Source organism: Salvelinus alpinus, chromosome 32 (genome assembly GCF_045679555.1).
Source record: "Salvelinus alpinus chromosome 32, SLU_Salpinus.1, whole genome shotgun sequence".
In the NCBI taxonomy this organism is placed as follows: Eukaryota; Metazoa; Chordata; class Actinopteri; order Salmoniformes; family Salmonidae; genus Salvelinus; species Salvelinus alpinus.
This window is the reverse complement of record NC_092117.1, coordinates 15,615,908-15,642,078: the sequence shown is the minus strand read 5'-3', so window position 1 is coordinate 15,642,078 and position 26,171 is coordinate 15,615,908. Positions and strand designations below refer to the sequence as shown.

The 26,171-nt window shown below is 41.5% G+C and overlaps 2 protein-coding genes across 2 annotated transcripts in view; both read left to right on the top strand.

The window, feature by feature from the left end:
- Positions 1–3,770: 3,770 nt before the first annotated feature.
- Positions 3,771–7,342, top strand: LOC139562289 (uncharacterized). Its single transcript, XM_071379864.1, has 4 exons — positions 3,771–4,217; positions 4,925–5,151; positions 5,290–5,449; positions 6,714–7,342. The coding sequence occupies exons 1-4, from the start codon at positions 3,923–3,925 to the stop codon at positions 6,905–6,907; spliced, it is 876 nt and encodes a 291-aa protein (XP_071235965.1). The 5' UTR covers positions 3,771–3,922; the 3' UTR covers positions 6,908–7,342.
- A 10,596-nt stretch (positions 7,343–17,938) lies between these two features.
- rin2a (Ras and Rab interactor 2a) overlaps positions 17,939–26,171 on the top strand; it is a 68,877-nt gene continuing 60,644 nt past the window's right edge. Inside the window, exon 1 of the mRNA XM_071380527.1 lies at positions 17,939–18,244. The gene's annotated coding sequence lies outside the window, so the exon portion shown is untranslated. The remainder of the gene's footprint in view (positions 18,245–26,171) is intronic.

Here is a 26,171-nt window from a genome sequence, read left to right as displayed (position 1 = left end):
CGACTCCAACCTTGGCCAACAGCCCCGCCCCCCCCGCTGCTACTCGCCCAAGCCTCCCCAGCTTCTCCTTTACCCAAATCCAGATAGCAGATGTTCTGAAAGAGCTGGAAAACCTGGACCCATACAAATCAGCTGGGCTTGACAATCTGGACCCCCTATTTCTGAAACTGTCCGCCGCCATTGTCGCACCCCCTATTACCAGCCTGTTCAACCTCTCCTTCGTATCATCTGAGATCCCCAAGGATTGGAAAGCTGCCGCGGTCATCCCCCTCTTCAAAGGGGGAGACACCCTGGACCCAAACTGTTACAGACCTATATCCATCCTGCCCTGCCTATCTAAGGTCTTCGAAAGCCAAGTCAACAAACAGATCACTGACCATCTCGAATCCCACCGTACCTTCTCCGCTGTGCAATCCGGTTTCCGAGCCGGTCACGGATGCACCTCAGCCACGCTCAAGGTACTAAACGACATCATAACCGCCATCGATAAAAGACATTACTGTGCAGCCGTCTTCATCGACCTGGCCAAGGCTTTCGACTCTGTCAATCACCATATTCTTATCGGCAAACTCAGTAGCCTCGGTTTTTCTAATGACTGCCTTGCCTGGTTCACCAACTACTTTGCAGACAGAGTTCAGTGTGTCAAATCGGAGGGCATGTTGTCCGGTCCTCTGGCAGTCTCTATGGGGGTACCACAGGGTTCAATTCTCGGGCCGACTCTTTTCTCTGTATACATCAATGATGTTGCTCTTGCTGCGGGCGATTCCCTGATCCACCTCTACGCAGACGACACCATTCTATATACTTCCGGCCCTTCCTTGGACACTGTGCTATCTAACCTCCAAACGAGCTTCAATGCCATACAACACTCCTTCCGTGGCCTCCAACTGCTCTTAAACGCTAGTAAAACCAAATGCATGCTTTTCAACCGTTCGCTGCCTGCACCCGCACGCCCGACTAGCATCACCACCCTGGACGGTTCCGACCTAGAATATGTGGACATCTATAAGTACCTAGGTGTCTGGCTAGACTGCAAACTCTCCTTCCAGACTCATATCAAACATCTCCAATCCAAAATCAAATCAAGAATCGGCTTTCTATTCCGCAACAAAGCCTCCTTCACTCACGCCGCCAAACTTACCCTAGTAAAACTGACTATCCTGCCGATCCTCGACTTCGGCGATGTCATCTACAAAATAGCTTCCAACACTCTACTCAGCAAACTGGATGCAGTTTATCACAGTGCCATTCGTTTTGTTACTAAAGCACCTTATATGACCCACCACTGCGACCTGTATGCCCTAGTCGGCTGGCCCTCGCTACATGTTCGTCGTCAGACCCACTGGCTCCAGGTCATCTACAAGGCTATGCTAGGTAAAGTGCCGCCTTATCTCAGTTCACTGGTCACGATGGCTACACCCACCCGCAGCACGCGCTCCAGCAGGTGTATCTCACTGATCATCCCTAAAGCTAAAACCTCATTTGGACGCCTTTCCTTCCAGTTCTCTGCTGCCTGCGACTGGAACGAATTGCAAAAATCTCTGAAGTTGGAGACTTTTATCTCCCTCAACAACTTTAAAAATCTGCTATCCGAGCAGCTAACCGATCGCTGCAGCTGTACATAGTCCATCTGTAAACTACCCACCCAATTTACCTACCTCACCCCCCATACTGCTTTTATTTATTTACTTTTCTGCTCTTTTGCACACCAGTACCAATATCTCTTCTTGCACATGATCATCTGATGATTTATCACTCCAGTGTTAATCTGCTAAATTGTAATTATTCGATTTATTGCCTACCTCATGCCTTTTGCACACATTGTATATAGATTCTCTTTTTTTCTACCATGTTATTGACTTGTTTATTGTTTACTCCATGTGTAACTCTGTGTTGTCTGTTCACACTGCTATGCTTTATCTTGGCCAGGTCGCAGTTGCAAATGAGAACTTGTTCTCAACTAGCCTACCTGGTTAAATAAAGGTGAAATAAAAATAAATAAAAAAAGCTGGAGTGGTGTAAAGTTCGCCGTTGTTGGACTCTGGAGCAGTGGAAACGCGTTCTTCACGCTTCACCATCTGAAGTTCGACGGACAAATCTGAGTTTGGTGGATGCCAGGAGAATGCTACCTGTCTCAATGCACAGTGGCAACTGTAACGTTTGGTGGAGGAGGAAAAATGGTCTGAGGTTGTTTTTCATGGTCAGGGCCAGGCCTCTTAGTTCCAGTGAAGGGAAATCTTAACGCTACAGCATACAATGACATTGAGGCAACAGTTCGGGGGAAGGCCCTTTCCTGTTTCAGCATGACAATGCCCCCATGCACAAAGCAAGGTCAATACAGAAATTGTTTGTCAAGATCAGTGTGGAAGAACTTGACTGGCCTGCACAGAGCCCTAACCTGGGGCAGCTATGTTTTTGGATTGTAACTTTGGTTATAGAGGCACCACATTTCACACACAGCTAAAATATTTGTAGATATAGGGCATCACAGGATATACATATTAACCCCACAGAAACTTTTTCCAATATTGCCACCAAACAACTCAATGGTGTCTTATTGGATCAATTTAGCTTGACCATACCTGTATGAAATATAATTGTAGTAGGCTCAATGATGTCTTAAGATGTTCATGATGATGTAGAATACACAACCAAATGAGCCAGGTGTGTCAGATATGTAAAGATGATAAATTATTCACATCATTTAATCAATCTTCAAACATTAAATGTATTTGTACATTTAAATAGTCATGGATGTGGGCAGATTAAAATGATAATCAATGTTATCCTTTAACTGTTTTCATCATGGGGACTATAAACATGCCCCATACATTCCATTACAATGTAGTAAAATGCAATGTTGGGACTGTTGAGGCCAATTATATTTATTTTTGTATTCTAGTAACCAGCCCGTGGTAAAAATACATCTTAAATAAGACTAATTGTGTGTAATGGATTGCTGCTCTTATTAAGATATTAGGTTAAAACGTATTGTCATTCTTATGGAATTTTACAAGTTTCTAGTCCTCTTTTTTATGAAAACAGTTAACGGGATAACATCGAATACAATTTTTATCAGCTCACATCCATGACTATTCACTTGTAAATATCCATTTCACATGTTTAAGATGAGGCCCGAGTCCCCTCCCAATCGGAGCTAAAAAAAAAATCCAGAGTTCCCAGTTGTCTTGAACGCACTGAAGTCGGAAGTCTGAGATTTTCAAGTTCCCAGTTGTTTTGAACGCGGCAAAATATGCAGTCAACCCGTAGGAAATTATTGTTTTGTTGGTGCTATTGGGAAATGTAGTTATTCTGGCCTTCCCAACGAGGGGGCTCGATTAATCTGGCCCGGGGTACACCAAGCTATGGCCCGGCACGTCATCAGGCCTTCTCAAATTGAACAGTAATCTGCGCAGTTTGATAATGTTGTCAACAAGGCAGCATGGTGCATTGTCCAGAAACATACAATTATTGTATAACATATGTTTGAATTTTCAAACTAGTTTTAATTGGGAATGCCACTAAAGCAATCACTTTAACATGAGAAAACACAGTATCTTATTCATTACTATACGATTTTAATTACATCACTTTTCTTTTGAGCCGACTACGCCGTCGGACAAAACGGGGCACCTGGCTCACGCCCGAGAGGAAGCCCTGTTCCAAATCGAATGCAATCAACTTTCAACCGCAACACGGGCGCCCGAGTGAGATTAATCGAACTCCCTCAATGTTCTCGCAACATTACTGTGACGTTGTTGCAACGTGATATCGTGCTCTGGCTGTGGACTGTTTGATAACCACTTCCGTTTTTCCCTCACTAGTCCACATTTGCGTTTACCTTGAACGATAGAAAGACATTGTAGAAAGGTTTTTGTTGGTTTAAACTAAAGTTTAGGAGGTCGACTGTTTGAGGAATTTTATGGAGCATAATAATGGAGATACTTCTAGCTGGGCGATGCAGCGACGTATGGAAGGTTTGGTCAACAAACACATGGCAGACATAGCTCTAGAAACACTCCAGCAGAGACTTTCAGCTGTGTCCGACGAAATGAACAATCTTGCGGAACATGTCTCGAGACGCTCGGAGGATATTCCCAAAGATGATATTTCAAGACGACCTGATGTCAACTTTGACGTTGAGTCGCTAAGTGCGACGTTTAGCACGGGTGGTGTTGGGGAAAAGTTGTTGATGCCTGGCACCTCGTCATCAGCAGGTAACGTTTTACCCTGATTAAATGTAGTTCTAATATTACCGAATTCTTCACTTTGTTTTGTATCTAGCCTACTTGGAAGTAACAAGCAGCGAAAAAAACGAATAATTACATACATTTTTCAGCTGTGTGACCAATCAGATTCGCAGGATTAATAAAATCGATCTCAGGCTAAATGTTTTAATTACTACAGTTTGTACGCCAGAATGTGATATAACCAAAGATGTTTGTTGTCCAGTATTGGACGTTACAGGTTTGCCTATACAAAACGTCGCCATCGATTTTTCAACTAATCTGGTGTTGCCGACACTCAATTCTCGATTCTGGAAAACATTAGTCTTATAAATGTCCAGTTGCAGGTGGTTCTACAAACGCCAGATAACTCTGAAAGATAATAAGTCCATGTTTTGAACCGCGCAAAGAGGTTCCTGACATTAACTGCTGCACTTCTAGCATTTCCCAGCATCTTTGCAGGAACTAGTCGTAGCAACAAAAGAAAAGTTGAATGAAGAGTTAGCTACAGTAGCCAATGACGCTTACACTCTGTTTTAGATTGATGGGGGAAATGACTAACAACACCAGCTCTCTTACTGTTCTAAAATGTGACACAATATGACAAATCAACAAACTAACTGACCAACACAACTTTTTGGGGCCCCTACCTTGACCCTGGTGTCATCCCAAATCTGTTCCTGTCCACTGTTCCTCAGAGACGGCTGCCCAGCGTAAGATAATCTCCTTGCTGGTGGAGATCAAGGAGGAGCAGCAAAGACAGTGGTCAGTGTTGAGGGAGCTGCAGGCCAGGGTTCAGGGCCAGAGCTTTCCGGAGGTAGAGGAGGAGGTGGAGGCTCTAGACATCGACATCCCGCTGAGGACCATGGAGCAGCTAGATGACACAGAGAGGCACCTGGAGGATGCCGGAGCACAGAAGAGAATGGTAGGTGGACCGAGTGACCCGATAGGGCTTGAACCAGCAACAAGCACACTACCTACTGTGGTATAATACTGTTACATAATGGTAAGTGATTGTGTTATTAATGGCGTGTGTGTGTATATATATATATATATATCACAGGTGTCTCACCTGTCACGGATGGGCGGGGCCACAGTGGATGATGCGGTGCGAAGGCTCATGCAGGCTGTGCTATCTTTCGCTGTGGGCTCTGAGCTCAACTGGGTGGGCCGCGGCCAGAAAAGGAGCTTCAGAAACACCCGCCTCCAAGGGGTTCTCTTCCGTAAGACCCTATAAAAGATATATGTACACTACCGCTCAAAAGTTTGGGGTCACTTAGAAATGTCTTTGTTTTTAAAGAAAAGCAACAAAAAAATGTCAATTTAAAAATAACATCAAATTGATCAGAAATACAGTGTAGACATTGTTAATGTTGTAAATGACTATTGTAGCTGGAAACTGCAGATTTTTTATGGAATATCTACATAGGCGTACGGAGGCCCATTATCAGCAACCATCACTCCTGTGTTCCAATGGCACGTTGTGTTAGCTAATCCAAGTTTATCATTTTAAAAGGCTCATTGATCATTAGGAAACCCTTTTGCAAATATGTTAGCACAACTGAAAACTGTTGTTCTGATTAAAGAAGCAATAAAACTGGCCTTCTTTAGACTAGTTGAGTATCTGGAGCATCAGCATTTGGGGGTTGGGTTACAGGCTCAAAATGGCCAGAAACAAAAAACTTTCTTTTGAAACTCGTCAGTTTATTCTTGTTCTGAGAAATTAAGGCTATTCCATACGAGAAATCGCAGAGAAACTGAAGATCTCATACAACGCTGTGTACTACTCCCTTCACAGAACAGCGCAAACTGTCTCTAACCAGAATAGATAGGAGTGGGAGGACCCGGTGCACAACTGAGCAAGAGAACTGAGCAAGTACATTGGTGTCTAGTTTGAGAAACAGACATCTCACAAGTCCTCAACTGGCAGCTTCATTAAATAGTACCCGCAAAACACCAGTCTCAATGTCAACAGTGAAGAAGTGACTCCGGGATGCTGGCCGCTCTAGGCAGAGTTCCTCTGCCCAGTGTCTGTGTTCTTTTGCCCATCATAATGTTTTTTTTTTATTGGCCAGTCTGAGAGATGGCTTTTTCTTTCCAACTCTGTCTCGAAGGCCAGCATCCCGGAGTCACGTTTTGTTGACGTTGAGACTTGTGTTTTGCAGTCACTATTTAATGAAGCTGCAGTTTCCAGCTACAATAGTCATTTACAACATTAACAATGTCTGTTTCTGATCAATTTGATATTTTTAATGAACAAAAAATTAGCTTTTCTTTCAAAAACAAGGATATTTCTAAGTGACCCCAAACTTTTGAACGGTATTGTGTGTGTGTACCTTACACATACTCGGTGGGATGCATGGATAGATGGATGGATCATTAGAAGGATTCCTCCGATCAGTCTCCATACAGACAAAAAGAGACATTTGGAAAGTAAACCTCTGAAGTTAATTTGGTTGCAGCACTGACCTCTACTTCTGTCACTAGGTGCCCTGAAAAGAACCCCTGTGGGCAAGGAGGCCACACATCATCAGTTTGCAGATGTGGTGAAGAAATGGCTGCGGTACACCCCGTTCAGACAGGGAGGGAGTGGTCGACGGCTTTACAAACCACCGGTTGACTTCCTGTGTCCAAATGAATGTGTAGGTCTGCCTACACATCTGCCTACACATCCACAGTAACGCTCAACCAGCTTACCGTAAAACTTCAATTACATAGCCCGGGCATTTATTTGCTTAAATCACTGAACACAACAGGTGCTTATTAGAGACAGGCATTTATTTCCTTAATGCATACAGAGTTAAAAAAAAAAAAGTTTAACCTTTTATTTAACTAGGCAAATCATTTTTTACAATGACGCCCAACCCCGGCCAAACCCGGACGACGCTGGGCCAATTGTGCGCCACCCTATGGGACTCCCAATCACGGCCGGATGTGATACAGCCTGGAATCGAACCAGGGACTGTAGTGATGCCTCTTGCACTGAGATGCAGTGCCTTAGACCGCTGCGCCACTCGGGATCCCAACAAGCAGTTTCTTATTTACATAGTTAATTGTTTAATTTCAGCTTTAATTTCCATCTGAATAAATTTCGGCATTTCCTGCACTGTTATCATTTACAGACGTCATGTTTTTTTGTCTTAGTATACCTCTATTTTGGGGGGAGGGGGAATTTTCCTTGACCGAATACAGTCGTGGCCAACAGTTTTGAGAATGACACAAATATTAATTTCCACAAAGTTTGCTGCTTCAGTATCTTTAGATATTTTTGTCAGATGTTACTATGGAATACTGAAGTATAATGCCAAGCATTCCATAAGTGTCAATGTTATTGACAATTACATGAAGTTGATGCAAAGAGTCAATATTTGCAGTGTTGACCCTTCTTTTTCAAGACCTCTGCAATCCACCCTGGCATGCTGTCAATTAACTTCTGGGCCACATCCTGACAGATGGCAGCCCATTCTTGCATAATCAATGCTTAAAGTTTGTCAGAATTTGTGGGTTTTTGTTTGTCCACCCGCCTCTTGAGGATTGACCACAAGTTCTCAATGGGATTAAGGTCTGGGGAGTTTCCTGGCCATGGACCCAAAATATTGATGTTTTATTCCCCGAGCCACTTAGTTATCACTTTTGCCTTATGGCAAGGTGCTCCATCATGCTGGAAAAGGCATTGTTCGTCACCAAACTGTTCCTGGATGGTTGGGAGAAGTTGCTCTCGGAGGATGTGTTGGTACCATTCTTTATTCATGGCTGTGTTCTTAGGCAAAATTGTGAGTGAGCCCACTCCCTGAGCCCACCCCACACATGAATGGTCTCAGGATGCTTTACTGTTGGCATGACACAGGACTGATGGTAGCGCTCACCTTCTCTTCTCCGGACAGGCTTTTTTTCCGGATGCCACAAACAATCGGAAAGGGGATTCATCAAAGAAAATGACTTTACCCCAGTGCTCAGCAGTCCAATCCCTGTACCTTTTGCAGAATATCAGTCTGTCCCTGATGTTTTTCCTGGAGAGAAGTGGCTTCTCTGCTGCCCTTCTTGACACCAGGCCATTCTCCAAAAGTCTTTGCCTCACTGTGCGTGCAGATGCACTCACACATGCCTGCTGCCATTCCTGAGCAAGCTCTGTACTGGTGGTGCCCCGATCCCGCAGCTGAATCAACTTTAGAAGATGGTCCTGGCGCTTGCTGGGCTTTCTTGGGCGCCCTGAAGCCGCCTTCACAACAATTGAACCGCTCTCCTTGGAAGTTCTTGATGATCCGATAAATGGTTGATTTAGGTGCAAACTTACTGGCAGCAATATACTTGCCTGTGAAGCCCTTTTTGTGCAAAGCAATGATGACGGCACGTGTTTCCTTGCAGGTAACCATGGTTGGCAGAGGAAGAACAATGATTCCAAGCACCACCCTCCTTTTTAAGCTTCCATTCTGTTATTCGAACTCAATCAGCATGACAGAGTGATCTCCAGCCTTGTCCTCGTCAACACTCACACCTGTGTTAACGAGAGAATCACTGACATGATGTCAGCTGGTCCTTTTGTGGCAGGGCTGAAATGCAATGAATTTGTTTGGGGGGGATTCAGTTCATTGCATGGCAAAGAGGGACTTTGCAGTTAATTGCAATTCATCTGATCACTCTTCATAACATTCTGGAGTATATGCAAATTGCCATCATACAAACTGAGGTAGCAGACTTTGAACTAATATTTGTGTCATTCTCAACTTTTGGCCACGACTGTAATTATTCTCCTCTGATTGCATTTTCAGTTCTTACGTTCGCCACTAGAGGGCAACCAAAATTTCTGGAGGTCGACTCCTGAAGTTGACTGTTTTTGTGCTTGCCAGTTAGCTAGCAGCTGTTACTTACCAGCGATAAAAATGTATGATTACCGTAAGTCATTAAACAATGATTTAATGTAACAAATCCAACGAATCCTCGTAAACAATTCATGGTAACCTCCATAAACAATTACATTTAAACCCAGTGTTTATTTTAAACAGGTGTTTATTTGCTGAAATGTGTCTTTGCCCTGCTATTAAAAGGGACAGGCGGCTATTTGAGACTCAGCTTTTAATTGAAGTTTTACGGTATTTAAATATATTCCAGTGTTTAAAATTTATGTATTTTCTTTAAGTTTGTTACATTTTGTAAAATAAGACATAAATGAATACATGCAGGTTGGCCCATATTACTTCATACAGGGCCGAACCTGTGATCTACTTAAGTAACTTGGACCCCTGCATGAATCATGCATTGATATAAATTGAGGATTTCTACTCAGTCCAGTTTCTCACACAGTTCTCAAAATTCTGCCCACTATGCACAGTCTCCAATAGACACACCCTATGAAGCTCCTCACCATCACAGATCTGTCCGGTGTGGTGTGCTATCCCTGTTAATACCTGTGTAATTAATTCAAAACAAATATGCTGCAAAACCTGTTGATAAAAGTTGTATTGCATTTAATGCTTTGAAGGTACTGATTAGTAAGCTTTCCTTCAGATTTGGCCTAATTCTTCTAATGAGAGTATTGGCAAATATATAGTTAACCCATTTGGCCTGCATAGCTCATAATATGCCATGGACGTTACAGTTTGTAGTAGGCATATGTTTTCATCCTCATGAAAACCCAGGCTTGCGGGTTATTCAAATCACCACCTTTCTGCACATTGTCACTCAGTGTTATGATTGAATCTCAGAGACGCGAAAGCAATTTACTATATGTTAGTCATATAAATGTCCATATAAGCTTTATTGTAACAGACATAATACATTGTAAATGTTCATAAATACATTTTTGAAAATACATATTTCTCATTCATTCCTGTTTCCTTGTTTTTGTAATGAAAATGTGGGTCTTTTGCTAGAAAACAATACAATCCCAACAAAGCGGGGTGAACGACCCTGGCCAGAGCATTGGCATCAGCAATGTTTTTTTTATTCTGTTGGTAAGAATGAGTGGACGAAGGTAATAAAGAATAATGGAGCTAAAAGTTGGAAATTAACATCAGTTTATTGTTGGAGTGCGGTTCATCAAACTTTTTTGGGCTGACCTGTATGGAGTGAGATTTGTTTATTTGGCAAGTATGTCTTCCAGGATCTGTGTGTATATTCAAGATAACTCACAAATACATTAACGATTCAACAACGCACAAATAAAACTACAATTTTATCGATTTGTGAGCAAATGATCAGAAATCCCTAACATTTACAACTGGAACGTGCATTTGCACATTCAAAAAGTGCTTATACATTTGTATTCTACAGAATTGTGGAAAAAGTACTCAATTGTCATACTTGAGTAAAAGTAAAAATCCATTAATAGAAAATGACTCAAGTGAAAGTCACCCAGTAAAATACTACTTCAGTTAAAGTCAAAGTATTTGGGTTTTAAATATACTTAAGTATCAAAAGAAAATGGAATTGCTAAAATGTACTTAAGTATCAAAAGTAAAAGTATTAATAATTTAAAATTCCTTATTAAGCAAACCAGATTGCACAATTTAAATTTTTTATTAACCATAGCCAGGGTCACACTACAACACTCAGACATAATTTACAAACTAAGCATTTGTGTTAAGTGAGTCCGCTGAGTCAGACAGTAGGGATGACCAGGGATGTTCTCTTGATAAGTATGTGAATTGGAGCATTTCCCTGTCAAAATGTAACGAGTACTTTTGGGTGTCAGGGAAAATGTATGGAGTAAAAAGTACATAATTTTCTTTAGGAATGTAGTGAAGTGACAGTAAAAGTTGCCAAAAATGTAAATAGTAAAGTACAGATACCCCCCAAAAATGACTTAAGTAATACTTTAAAGGATTTTTTGTTAAGTTTAGTTCAAGTTTAAATTTAGTTAAAGTTTACACGACTGCCTGTCAATGTTTAATGAACTAAAATATGAACTCAACGTGCAACAATTTCAAAGATTTTACTTAGTCACAGTTCATATAAGGAAATCAGTCAATTGAAATAAATTCATTAGGTTCTAATCTATGGATTTCACAAGACTGGGAATGCAGATATGCATCTGTTGGTCACAGATACAGTTGAAGTCAGAAGTTTAAATGTATTTGGCTAAGGTGTATGTAAACTCAGTTTTTAACAATTCCTGACATTTAATCCTAGTAAAAAATCCCTGTCTTAGGTCAGTTAGGATCACCACTTTTTTTTAAGAATTTGAAATGTCAGAATAATAGAGAGAAGGATTTATTTCAGCTTTTATTTTTTTCATCACATTCCCAGTGGGTCAGAAGTTTACATACTCAATTGGTATTTGGTAGCACTGCCTTTAAATTGTTTAACTTGGGTCAAAGGTTTCGGGTAGCCTTCCACAAGCTTCCCACAATAAGTTGGGTGAATCTTGGCCCATTCCTCCTGACAGAGTTGGTGTAACTGAGTCAGGTTTGTAGGCCTCCTTGCCTGCACACGCTTTTTCAGTTCAGCCCACAAATTTTCTATAGGTTTGAGGTCAGGGCTTTGTGATGGCCACTCCAATACCTTGACTTTGTTGTCCTTAAGCCATTTTGCCACAACTTTGGAAGTATGCTTGGGGTCATTGTCCATTTGGAAGACCCATTTGCGACCAAGCTTTAACTGCCTGACTGATGTCTTGAGATGTTGCTTCAATATATCCACATAGTTGTCCATCCTCATGATGCCATCAATTTTGTGAGGTGCACCAGTCCCTCATGCAGCAAAGCACCCTCACAACATGATGCTGCCACCCCCGTGCTTCACGGTTGGGATGGTGTTCTTCAGCTTGCAAGCATCCCCCTTTTTCCTCCAAACATAACGATGGTCATTATGGCCAAACAGTTCTATTTTTGTTTCATCAGACCAGAGGACATTTCTCCAAAAAGTACGATCTTTGTCCCTATGTGCAGTTGCAAACCGTAGTCTGGCGTTTTTATGGCGGGTTTGGAGCAGTGGCTTCTTCCTTGCTGAGCGGCCTTTCAGGTTATGTCGATATAGGACTCGTTTTACTGTGGATATAGATACTTTTGTACCTGTTTCCTACAGCATCTTCACAAGGTCCTTTGCTGCTGTTCTGGGATTGATTTGCACTTTTCGCACCAAAGTATGTTCATCTCTAGGAGATAGAACGCGTCTCCTTCCTGAGCGGTATGACGGCTGCGTGAACCCATGGTGTTTATACTTGCGTACTATTGTTTGTACAGATGAACGTTCAGGCGTTTGGAAATTGCTCCCAAGGATGAACCAGACCCAGGTCTACAATTCTTTTCTGAATTCTTGGCTGATTTCTTTTGATTTCACCATGATGTCAAGCAATTGACTCAAATTATGTCAATTAGCCTATCAGAAGCTTCTAAAGCCATGACATCATTTCTGGAATTTTCCAAGCTGTTTAAAGGTTAGTGTATGTTAACTTCTGACCCACTGGAATTGTGATACAGTGAATTATAAGTGAAATAATCTGTCTGTAAACAATTGTTGGAAAAATTACTTGTCATGCGCAAAGTAGATGTCCTAAACGACTTGCCAAAACTATAGTATGTTAACAAGTCATTTGTGGAGAGGTTGAAAAACTAGTTTTAATGAGTCCAACCTAAGTGTATGTAAACTTCCGACAACTGTACCTTACCATGATAAAACATGAGGTGATGGCGGCGGATGATTGGCACGACAATGGTCCTCAGGATCTCGTCACGGTATCTCTGCATTCAAATTGCCATCGATAAAATGCAATTGTGTTTGTGTCCATAGCTTATGTCTGCTCATACCATAACCTCACCGCGATCACCAGCCCACAGGACTGCCACTGACTACACCCCTCAAACTCAACTGTGGACCTCGAAGCCAGTTCCACTGATTTATACCTGGGACACTATGTGGGTGCAGTTAATTATCAGGTAGAACTGCAAACCAGCAGGCTCCGGACCTCAGAATAAGATTTGAATAACCCTGCCCTAGACACTGTTGTGCATGAAAAGGGGAGCCATTTCTGAGATACTGGATCCGGTGTGCCTGGCAATGACGATCATACCACGCTCAAAGTCGCGTTGAACAGTAACTGTATGTAATCGAACAGTAACTGAATGCCTCGATGCCTGTCTGCCTGCTTTATTTAGCAAGCTACTGCCATGTGACTCTGTCTGTATGAGCGATACATTTTCTTGAACAGGGTAGTGTACCTAATAAACTGTCTGGTGAGTGTATATACAGTGCATTCGGAAAGTATTCAGACCCCTTCACTTTTTCCTCATTTTGTTACATTACAAATGTTATTGGTCACACACACATGGTTAGCAGATATTATTGAAAGTGTAGAAAAATGCTTGTGCTTCTAGTTCCGACAGTGCAGAAATATCTAACATGTAATCTAACAATTCCACAACAACTACTTAATACACACAAATCTAAGTAAAAAAAGAATGGAATAACAATATATACATATAAATATATGGATGAGCAATGACAGCGCGCATAGGCAAGATGCAAAAGATGGTATAAAATAAAGTATATACAGATGAGTAATGCAAGATATGTAAACATTATTAAGGTGGCATTATTAAAGTGACTAGTGATCCATTTACTAAAGTGGCCAATGATTTCAAGTCTATATGTAGGCAGCAGCCTCTGTGTTAGTGATGGCTGTTTAACAGTCTAGTAGCCTTGAGATAGAAGCTATTTTTCAGTCTCTCGGTCCCAGCTTTGATGCACCTGTACTGACCTCGCCTTCTGGATGGTAGCGGGGTGAACAGGCAGTGGCTCAGGTGGTTGATGTCCTTGATGATCTTTTTGTCCTTCCTGTGACATCGGGTGCTGTAGGTGTCCTGGAAGGCAGGTAGTTTGCCCCCGTTGATGTGTTGTGCAGACCGCACCACCCTCTGGAGAGCTCTGCGGTTGTGGGCGGTGCAGTTGCCGTACCAGGTGGTGATACAGCTCGACAGTTTGTGAGGGTTTTAGGTGACAAGACAAATTTCTTCAGCCTCCTGAGGTTGAAGAGGCGCTGTTGCGCCTTCTTCACCACACACTGGACCATTTCAGTTTGTCTGTGATGTGTAGGCCGATGAACTTAAAACTTTCCACCTTCTCCGCTGTTGTCCCGTCGATGTGGATAGGGGGCCTGCTCCCTCTGCTGTTTCCTGAAGTCCACGAACATCTCCTTTGTTTTGTTTACGATGAGTGAGAAATAGTTTTCCTGACACCACACTCCGAGTGCCCTCATCTCCTCCCTGTAGGCTGTCTCGTCGTTGTAAGACCCAATTGCACAGGGCGGGGTTGAGACCCAAGGCCTCAAGCTTAATGATGAGCTTGGAGGGTACTATGGTATTGAATGCTGAGCTATAGTCAATGAACAGCATTCTTACATAGATATTCCTCTTGTCCAGATGGGATAGGGCAGTGTTCAGTGTAATGGCGATTGCATCGTCTGTGGACCTATTGGGGCGCTAAGCAAATTGAAGTGGGTCTAGGGTGACAGGTAAGGTGGAGGTGATATGATCCTTGACTCGTCTCTCAAAGGACTTCGTGATGACAGAAGTGAGTACTATGGGGCGATAGTCATTTAGTTCAGTTACCTTTGCCTTCTTGAGTAAAGGAACAATGGTGGCCATCTTGAAGAATGTGGGGACAGCAGACTGGGATAGGGAGAGATTGAATATGTCCGTAAATACACCAGCCAATATATAGAATACTGCCTTATTCTAAAATGGATTAAATACTCTGTTTCCCTCATCAATCTACACACAAAACCCCATAATGACAAAATTGAAAAACTGGTTTTTAGAAATGTTTGCAAATAAATTTAAAACAGAAATACCTTATGTACATAAGTATTCAGACCCTTTACTCAGTACTTTGTTGAAGCACCTTTGGCAGCGGTTACAGCCTCGAGTAAGACGCTACAAGTTTGGCACACCTGTATTCCCATTATTCTCTGCAGATCCTCTCAAGCTCTGTCAGGTTAGATTGGGAGCGTCGCTGCACAGCTATTTTCAGGTCTGGGCTCTGGCTGGGCCACTCACGGACATTCAGAGACTTGTCCCGAAGCCACTCCTGCATTGTCTTGGCTGTGTGCTTAGGGTTGTTGTCCTGTTGGAAGGAGAACCTTTGCCCCAGTCTGAAGTCCTGAGAGCTTTGGAGCAGATTTTCATCAAGGATCTCACTGTTCTTTGCTCCGTTCATCTTTCCCTCGATCCTGACTAGTCTCCCAGTCCCTGCCACTGAAAAACATCCCCACAGCATGATGCTGCCACCACCATGCTTCACCCTAGGGACGGTGACAGGTTTCCTCCAGACGTGACGCTTGGCATTCAGGTCTAAGAGTTCAATCTTGGTTTCATCAGACCAGATCATCTGGTTTCTCATGGTCTGAGAGTTCTTTAGGTGCCTTTTGGCAAACTCCAAGCGGGCTGTCATGCTTTTTACTGAGGCGTCGCTTCTGTCTGGCCACTACCATAAAGGCCTGATTGGTGGAGTGCTGCAGAGACCTTCTGGAAGGTTCTCCCATCTCTACTGAGGAACTCTGGAGCTTTGTCAGAGTGACCATCGGGTTCTTGGTCACCTCCCACCTCCCTGATACATCAAATTATTTTTTAAATATTCGATGAGGGTTGTTGACTTTAACAGCCTGTATTCAATTGAGAGAGATGCTATGCTACTAGCTTCATGCCATGAATATGCATAGCCATCTTGAGACAACTCCGATATAACGTTTTTTTCTTAAAGTTGCAGGGATGTCACGTGTCCTACTTATGTCAGTACACTCGTAACAACTTAAGCATTGCAAAAAATGTATTTGATCAAATTAACCTCACATAGCAAATAAGCCATACTTTTTTTGCTGACCAAATTTGACATTGTCTCATTGACGTCCATACAAAAATTCCTTGCTTGGTGGGCAAAACAATGAAAGAGAACTTTTCTGCTGAGTTGGGCCTAACCCTAACCCTCTTCCTCTTCTTCTCTGTCTGATTGAGGTATAAAATAACAAGTACCCCTGCCTAAGTAATTCCAGAACGTGGCTAGAATGGATACAGCTTTTGTGAAATTAAAATCAAATCAAAAGTTAGATTTATTTTTTGCATTTTACCTAACCTTAACCTAATTATGCTAACATGCTACAAAAAGTCAAATAGTCTGACAAAAACGATGTATTCCAATGAATCAAAACCGCAATTCCAGGTGAAGACGTGACGTGAAAGGCAACAAGGATTAAACTTTGGCCGTGCCTACGGATCACTGAGTTATGCTACGATATGGAGTTTTCACATGACTAGGAATACAGATATGCATATGTTGGTCACAGATACATTTTTTTTTAAATGGGCCTCAGGACCCCTGTATATAGCCCCCGCTATTGTTATTTTACTGCTGCTCTTTAATTATTTGTTACTTTAAAAAAATATATGTTTTTTTGTATTTTTCTTAACTGCATTGTTGGTTAAGGGCTTGTAAGTAAGCATTTCACTGTAAGGCGCATGTTGTGGTCAGCGCATGTGACAAATACAATGTTGATTTGATTGGATCTCGTCACAGTATTTCTGTGCATTCAAATTGCTATTGATAAAATGCAATTGTGTTCGTTGTCGCTTATACCTTTCACCATGGGGTACACCGTTCACAACATTGACATCAGCAAATCGCTCAACTCATACACGTGGTCTGCAGTTGTGTGGCCAGTTGGACGCACTGCCAAATTCTCTAAAACAATGTTGGATGTGGCTTATACTAGAGAAATTAACATTAAATTATCTGGCAACAGCTCTGGTGGACATTCCTGCAGTCAGCATGCCAATTGCATAGTTCCTCAAAACTTGAGACATCTGTGGCGTTGTGTTGTGTGACAAAACTACACATTTTAGTGGCCTTTTATTGTCCCCAGCACAAGGTGCACTTGTGTAATGATCATGTCGTGTAATTTGCTTCTTGATATGCGACACCTGTCAAGTGGATGGATTATCTTGGCAAAGGAGAAATTCTCACTAATATGGATGTTAACAAATTTGTACACAACATTTTAGAGAAATAAGCTTTTTGTGCATATGGAACATTTCTGGGATCTTTTATTTCATCTCACGGGACCAACACTTTACATGTTGCGTTGATATTTTTGTTCAGTTTTTTTATGAAGTTACAACCTTCTCTTTCTGTCTGTTGTAACGCATATTGCAGTTACACAAGCAAAACACATTCCTTACACGGGGCAAAAACAACCAGCGTTTGGTCTGATGATGTAGGCTAATCTTTATAGTTGTTGCCAAATCGTAGTTATCGGTGCCCAGTGCCATATTTATGCCATATACGCTGATATCATGGCAGAGTAAATAACTAACACAGCAGCTAAAAACATGAAATAAATAGACTGCCTGTTTGATTCGTGCTTATGTTTGCAATGCTGAGAACTGTTTGTACGAACATGTTGATAATGTATTTTGTGTAAAACATGTGAATAACTTATCCCCTCATGAAAAAAGAACATGAAATCGTTCTTATGCTTAATGAGGCATGGAATGAAATAGCTAAAAACAGTTTTGTGAACAACATCAAGTGTGTAGGAGATCGCACTTTGGCTTAGTAGCTTACTGAGGGAAGGCAATAGTTCGAACAGTTTTGTACAACATAAAGTTCTGTGACGAGACAAAGGCAATCAAGTACGTGGGCGGCAGCGGAGCACTAAGTACAGCAGCTACGTAAAAAAAACATGCACATGCGCAGAAGTAGCGTTTGCAAATGAACATACAAAACTCCTTATCCTGCCACTCCATCAGGCTTTTGTTTTGTTCTCCAGACGTTGATGCCTGGAGAGGTCGCTTGCGCGGTGGATGAAGGAAAGAAAATGGAAAGGCACTAGGGCAAATCTTGGACGGAGCCGACTCGGGAAAGGAGCCCAACTTTCTACGATGAACTACACCGTCATTTCAATGACACAGAAATAACTTTTTACTTGTTTTTTAACTTCATAATGATAGGCTATTATATAGGCCTACATACAGCAGGGTTGTCGGTTTAGGAATTCAGTTCTGCCGACTGGGCGTGCACCTATGAAAGAGGTAAGTTTTCAGTGTGTTGACAAATAGGGTTCAGCTCACACAACTTTTTTTCTCATATTATTTCTAAATTTTCATGCTAGCAAGCCTGTCTGCCAGTCTAAAAGTGCATGTTTTGACAGTAATAGGTTCGACTGCATTTGTTTGCCAGTATTGTCCCTGACAATCCTCCATCACGTATCTCTCTCTGAGGAATGGAAACGGAATATTTCCTCCGCTACTGTACTAAGCTACACTTGTCGCTCGAGACACTTACGAAATGGCGTGAAAGTGTGTTTATATATTTTACATATTAAAAAAATGGTTTGTTGAAGCTGTAGGCTAGGACACAGTGGAGCGAGGCCGAGCAAGCCCCCCCCCCCAAGCTAATCTCATACTATTTTGAAAGCGAATTTCATTCTATTCTACACATTTTGCAATGATGCGGAGATAGAATTTAGCAGTTTTAATTCTATTGTCCTGTAATTCGAAAACGGCTAGGGTGTGGTTATTCACCACCAATTTATTGCCTGCTGTTTTAGCTTCGATAGAGAGATACAATGTAGTGAGCGCTGAGACACTTCGGTCAGGGATAGAGATATTGTAACTGTAAATTAAACAGTGGCCAACTTCATTTGCTCAATTACAGTGCCTTGGAAAAGCATTCCGACCCCTTGGGTGTCTTTATTTTTGATTGTGTTACAAAGTGGAATTAAAATGTATTTAATTGTCAACAATCTACGCAAAATACTCTAATGTAAAAGTGGAAGAAAAATTATGTTAAAAAAAAATGACTGACGTGGTTGACATGATTTTTTATTAATGACTAAACCTTCCTCGGTCCCCCATACATGCAACATATATAATGTCACTCAGTCAATTGTTGAATTTCAAGCACAAATTCGACTACAAAGACCAGGGAGCTTTTTGAAAGCCTCATAAAGAAGGGCAGTGATTGGTAGATGGCTAACAATAACAAATCAGACATTGAATATATCTTTAAGCATGGTCAGTTTAAAAATTATGCTGTCGATTAGGGCTGGGCGATATGGCCAAAATCTCATATCCCGATATAGGTCATTTCATATCCCGATAATGATACATATCACGATGTAGCACATTTTCTGTGAATTCCAAAAATTAATAGTTTATATAAAATGACCACATGTAAAGGCCTTTTTCTTATTACATGTTGAATTATACTCAACAAATAAAAGCTACTTACTCATTTAATTATTTCTCCTTTTATTTAGAACCTTTGGGCAAATTTTCAATTAAGCATGTAACAAAATATAAATTATTAATGTATAAAAGGTAAATAGAAAAAATTTCAACTATAGTTGCAAACAAAATAAATATAGCCCTAAAATATATATTTTTGGGGGCTTGCCTGTTTTGCATGTTATTTTCGCATTAAAACATCACACAGTTGAAGTCAGAAGTTTACATACACCTTAACCCCATACATTTAAACTCAGTTTTTCACAAGTCCTGACATTTAATCCTAGTGTAAATTCCCTGTTTTAGGTCAGTTAGATCACCACTTTATTTTAAGAATGCGAAATGTCAGAATAATAGTAGAGAGAATGATATATTTCAGCTTTTATTTCTTTCATCACATTCCCAGTGGATCAGAAGTTTACATACTCAATTGATATTTGGTAGCACTGCCTTTAAATTGTTTAACTTGGGTCAAATGTTTCGGGTAGCCTTCCACAAGCTTCCCACAATAAGTTGGGTGAATCTTGGCCCATTCCTCCTGACAGAGTTGGTGTAACTGAGTCAGGTTTGTAGGCCTCCTTGCTCGCACACTCTTTTTCAGTTCGGCCCACAAATGTTCTGTAGGATTGAGGTCAGGGCTTTGTGATGGCCACTCCAATATCTTGACTTTGTTGTCCTTAAGTCATTTTGCCACACTTTTGGAAGTATGCTTGGGGTCATTGTCCATTTGGAAGACCCATTTGCGACCAAGCTTTAACTGCCTGACTGATGTCTTGAGATGTTGCTTCAATATATCCACATACTTTTCCTCCCTCATGATGCCATGAATTTTGTGAGGTGCATCAGTCCCTTGATGCTGCCACCTCCATGCTTCACGATGGTGTTCTTCAGCTTGCAAGCGTCCCCCTTTTCCCTCCAAACATAACAATGGTCATTATGGCCAAATAGTTCTCTTTTTGTTTCATCATACCAGAGGACATTTCTCAAATAATTACGATCTTTGTCCCCATGTGCAGTTCCAAACCGTAGTGTGGCTTTTTTATGCCGGTTTTGGAGCAATGGTTTCTTCCTTCCTGAGCGGCCTTTCAGGTTATGTAGATATATGACTCATTTTGCTGTGGATATAGATACTTTTCCTACAGCATCTTCACAAGGTCCTTTGCTACTGTTGTGGGATTGATTTGCACTTTTCGCACCAAAGTACGTTCATCTCTAGGAGATAGAACGCGTCTCCTTCCTGAGCGGTATGACGGCTGCGTTGTCCAATGGTGTTTATGCTTGCGTACTATTGTTTGTACAGATGAACGTGGTACCTTCAGGCATTTTGAAATTGATCCCAAGGATGAACCAGAGGTTTCTTTTGATTTCCCCATGATGTCAAGCAGAGGCACTGAGTTTGAAGGTAGGCCTTGAAATACATCCACAGGTACACCTCCAATTGACTCAAATTATGTCAATTCGCCTATCAGAAGCTTCTAAAGCCATGACATCATTTTCTGGAATTTTCCAAGCTGTTTAAAGGCACAGTCAACTTAGTGTATGTAAACTTCTGACCCACTGGAATTGTGATACAGTGAATTATAAGTGAAATAATCTGTCTGTAAACAATTGTTGGACAAATGACTTGTCATGCACAAAGTAGATGTCCTAACCAACTTGCCAAAACTATAGTTTGTTAACAAGACATTTGTGGAGTGGTTGTAAAATGAGTTTTAATAACTCCAACATAAGTGTACAGTCGTCGCCAAAAGTTTTGAGAATGACACAAATATTAGTTTTCACAAAGTCTGTTGCCTCATTTTGTATGATTGCAATTTGCATATACTCCAGAATGTTATGAAGAGTGATCAGATGATTTGCAATTAAATGCAAAGTCCCTCTTTGCCAGGCAATGAACTGAATCCCCCCCAAAAAAATTCACTGCATTTCAGCCCTGCCACAAAAGGACCAGCTGATATCATGTCAGTGATTCTCTCATTAACACAGGTATGAGTGTTGACGAGGACAAGGCTGGAGATCACTCTGTCATGCTGATTGAGTTCGAATAACAGACTGGAAGCTTCAAAAGGAAGGGGGTGCTTGGAATCATTGTTCTTCCTCTGTCAACCATGGTTACCTGCAAGGAGACACGTGCCGTCATCATTGCTTTGCACAAAAAGGGCTTCACAGGCAAGGATATTTCTGCCAGTAAGATTGCACCTAAATCAACCATTTATTGGATCATCAAGAACTTCAAGGAGAGCGGTTCAATTGTTGTGAAGAACGCTTCAGGGCCCCCAAGAAAGTCCAGCAAGCGCCAGGACCGTCTCCTAAAGTTGATTCAGCTGCGGGATCGGTGCACCACCAGTACAGAGCTTGCTCAGGAATGGCAGTAGGCAGGTGTGAGTGCATCTGCACGCACAGTGAGGCAAAGACTTTTGGAGGATTTCCTGGTGTCAAGAAGGGCAGCAAAGAAGCCACTTCTCTCCAGGAAAAACATCAGGGACAGACTGATATTCTGCAAAAGGTACAGGGATTGGACTGCTGAGGACTCGGGTAAAGTCATTTTCTCTGATGAATCCCCTTTCCGATTGTTTGGTGCATCCGGAAAAAAAGCTTGTCCGGAGAAGACAAGGTGAACGCTACCATCAGTCCTGTGTCATGCCAACAGTAAAGCATCCTGAGACCATTCATGTGTGGGGTTGCTTCTCAGCCAAGGGAGTGGGCTCACTCACAATTTTGCCTAAGAACACAGCCATGAATAAAGAATAGTACCAACACATCCTCCGAGAGCAACTTCTCCCAACCATCCAGGAACAGTTTGGTGATGAACAATGCCTTTTCCAGCATGATGGAGCACTTTTTCCATAGGCAAAGTGATAACTAAGTGGCTCGGGGAACAAAACATAGATATTTTGGGTCCATGGACAGGAAACTCCCCAGACCTTAATCCCATTGAGAACTTGTGGTCAATCCTCGAGGACAAACAAAAACCCACAAATTCTGACAAACTTTAAGCATTGATTATGCAAGAATGGGCTGCCATCAGTCAGGATGTGGCCCAGAAGTTAATTGACAGCATGCCAGGGCGGATTGTAGAGGTCTTGAAAAAGAAGGGTCAACACTGCAAATAATGACTCTTTGCATCAACTTTATGTAATTGTCAATAAAAGCCTTTGACACTTATGAAATGCTTGTAATTATACTTCAGTATTCCATAGTAACATCTGACAAAAATATCTAAAGACACTGAGGCAACAGACTTTGTGAAAATTAATATTTGTGTCATTCTCAAAACTTTTGGCCACGACTGTGTAAACTTCCGACTTCAACTGTATATCAATACCTTGGGTCGAGTGTTAGCACCAACTCATTAAATCCCTGTTTCTCGACCGTGTAAATTGGGGCCATATCTTTGCAGATGTAAGTTGTAAAGGCAGCTGTTATCTCTTTCCATCTTTGATTCTTTGCCATATGTTGTGCTGCAGGCAAAAGCCTCTTGCAACGTCTGAGTCGGTGGTTTGTTTTGAGCACTCAACTGTACTTGTTTGGGTCTCATCTGTAATATCTCTCCGTACTGTTTCACATGATTCATGCGTAGGTGGTAAAAGAGGTTAGTGGTGTTTGAGCCTGTTGTTGGGACCGGCCTGCGGCATATTTTGCAGAGGACGATTTTCTGGTCTGTCAGACTTTTCATACCCAAACCACATCCATGCGACGGAAGTAGCCCCTCTTTTAGGTACGAGCTCTGTCTCCGTGCTCTGTGTCACTTTCACTCTCCTCCTTTTTAGTTTTTTTTGTTGCAAATTGCCATGTGGAAGAACACAACGTGTCGTCCAATTGACAAAAAATATTGCCGTAAAGAGTGTGATTTGCGACACAACGAAATAAGCGATAGAGCATAATATGAAACGATAGACGTTTTTCTATCGTCACGCGATATATATCGTCGTATCGCCCAGCCCTACTGTGGATGATTTATTAAACCACCCAGACACATCAAAGATACAGTCATCCTTCTGAGCTGCAGGACAGGTATGAAACTGCTCAGGGATATTACTCCAAAACATGCATCTTGTATGCAACAAGGCACTAAAGTAATACTGCAAATGAATACACTTTTTGGCCTAAATGCAAAGCCTTATGTTTGGGGCAAACACAACACATCACTGCCTCTTTAAAAAAAAATATATATATGTTTTAAGCATGCTTGAGATCGGCAAATACTGGGGAGTTTTTCAGGATAAAAAGAAACAGGATGGATCTAAACACAGGCGAAAACCATTCCTCTGGGAGAGGAATTAATCTCTCAACTTACAACACAAGTCCAAATCTACACTGGAGTTGCTTACAAGAAGACTGTGAATGTTCCTGAGGGGCCAAGTTACAGTTCTGACTTAAATCTGCTTGAAAATCTATGGCAAGACTTGAACATTGCTGTCTAGCCGTGTTCCTCCAACATAATGACAGAGCTTGACTTTAAATATAACAAGTTGTAATGAGCAAATATTGCACAATCCAGGTGTGTAAAGCACTTATAGACTTACTCAAAAACACTCACAGCTGTAATCGATAGCAAAGGTGTGTCTAACATGTATTGACTCAGGGAGCTGAATACTTATGCAACAACTATTTTAGCTATTTAATTTTTATGAATCTTAAAAAAAATAATAATAATAATCTTCCACTCTGACATTAGAGTATCTTCTGTAGATTGTTGACAAAAAATTACAATTAAATCTATTTGAATCCCACTTTAACACAATAAAATGTGAAGAAGTATGAAGACGTTTGCAATGCTGTGCAATTCACTCTAGGACTATGGACTGTCATTAATGTGCTACAGTATAGGCACTAAGCAAAGTTCAAAATGGCAACAGGGGAATATTGTGTGAGTTGTTAAGCAAGGTGTGCTGCAATCAACAAGTGTAAACTGTACATTGGAATATTGAAGTAAGCCTACTGTAGTGGGCCTGATAAGATATATGAAGACATAGCCCCCAGAAGGCTATAACCAACTTTTACTAATAATGTAAATAGAATATAGATATTGTGTGTACTTATCCCAATTTATGCTCACCACCCTCTAAATTGCCCCTAAGTGATCAGCGGTGTGTTATTTCACCCTGTGAATTTAGAGAAAGTATGGAGAATACAAAGGAGTTATACAGGTGGAACAAAGCTCATTGTGACTCGGTACTGGGAGGTTAGCTTTCTGTTCAGCTGGGTGAGTCATAAGAGGGAGTCACAGATAGACCTTCACTTGAATGTGTGATCTAAGGAGCGGTTAAATTTTTTAGTGTTCAACTATTACAGTTTCTGATAAAAAAAAGTTTTATCTAGAGTTGGTAGCTGTCACCCTATAGATTTCCAAACTAGACTGAAAACCTGTTTTCATTATTTTCCACGATCTTCTCAAACCTCTCACTTTCTCTGCAAAAGAGTTACCTTTTTTTGTTGCCAATTACATACTTGCCAAGGTGCCCGTTTTCCAGTCTGCTCTAAAATATGTTAATATGCTTAAGCTTAGCTTTGGGGGAAAAACAGACTGGTTTTGTAGAACTTTCGTCACCGGTTAGGAATTTAAGAAGTGTGCTAAGACTGGCTGTTCGTTACTTAGAAAATAGTTTTTTACCCTCTCTCCTTTAGAGACTAGCAGGTTCCCTGTGTTCAAAGCTCCCTGCATGGGCAATTTGTTTTAAATCATGTGTTGTCAAGGTTACAGTGTAGCTTAGGAGCAGATTGTGTGAGCCAAAGTGTGTGCTCTCGGGTCTCCTCAGTTGGCCAATGGCAAGGCAAACTACATAACGTTTCAAATATTGGAATGCACTGAACATTTTACAAAAACATAAAGTTTGGTAACATAATTATGGTTTCCAAACTTTATCTGCACAGAGACTTTGCATCTGCAGTTTTTCCAGCAAATGTTTTTTGGGCAATTGTTCAAAGTAGTCATTGTGCATAGAGTTGTATGTTTTTTGTTTTGACATACATTTTTAAAGTGAAAAATGCGAGTCTGTGTAAATCCATTAATGTGGAATTGCCCAACTGCATAACATAGCCAGCTGTCTCTACACATTGTTCCTGTCACTGTTGGACTGTTGCCCTATAACATTCTGACATATCTGCCCCTGGAACAGTTATTAGTGGTTATCTGCTCCCCCAAAACAGGCCACACATCTTCGACAGTATTTCTCCCTATCACCATAGTGTAACTGGCTGTAGCTCCCGTTCCTTTGTCTAGTAGCCCCCCCCCCCCCATCAGTCTGCTGTGTTTTTGTGTGCAGATCACCAATAGAGAAGTGTGTTTGTCATCACTTGAGACTCCAACCACAGAAACCCTAAGATATACTTTACAAAACACACGCTTTGAGAGACTCGGTCAAAAACTTGAGTTTCTCAAGTTAGGATTCAGCCCTGAGAGAGGAAGAACGTTTCAACTTCTGAAAATAGTAGCCATAAATGCTGTCATACGGGGTTTGGTTTAAAGCCTACCATAACAAGCTGTCACAACACTCACAGCTCATAAACCTGTGGTCTTTCACCTCACACATCTGTCTGCTTGCCCCAACTAAATATTACTGTAGATGTGCCAGTGCAGGAAATATGTTGCTATCAGAGCAAGAAAACCAGTCTGTTCACATTAGTTTGGGGTGTGGGGAGAAGAGGGGTGGAGGGAGTTGGGTCTGGAGCTGAGATTTTAGGGTGTTACATGGGATGCTTTGATAGCTGAAAGAGTAATCAGAACTTT

What these genes read in the sequence shown, in the direction of transcription:
- LOC139562289 (XM_071379864.1), top strand. Translation starts at nt 3,923, where the DNA reads ATGGAGCATAATAATGGAGATACTTCTAGCTGGGCGATGCAGCGACGT. An exon ending in TGGCACCTCGTCATCAGCAG is followed by an intron (nt 4,218 to 4,924) that starts GTAACGTTTTAC and finishes ACTGTTCCTCAG; the next exon opens with AGACGGCTGCCCAGCGTAAG. An exon ending in CCGGAGCACAGAAGAGAATG is followed by an intron (nt 5,152 to 5,289) that starts GTAGGTGGACCG and finishes TATATATCACAG; the next exon opens with GTGTCTCACCTGTCACGGAT.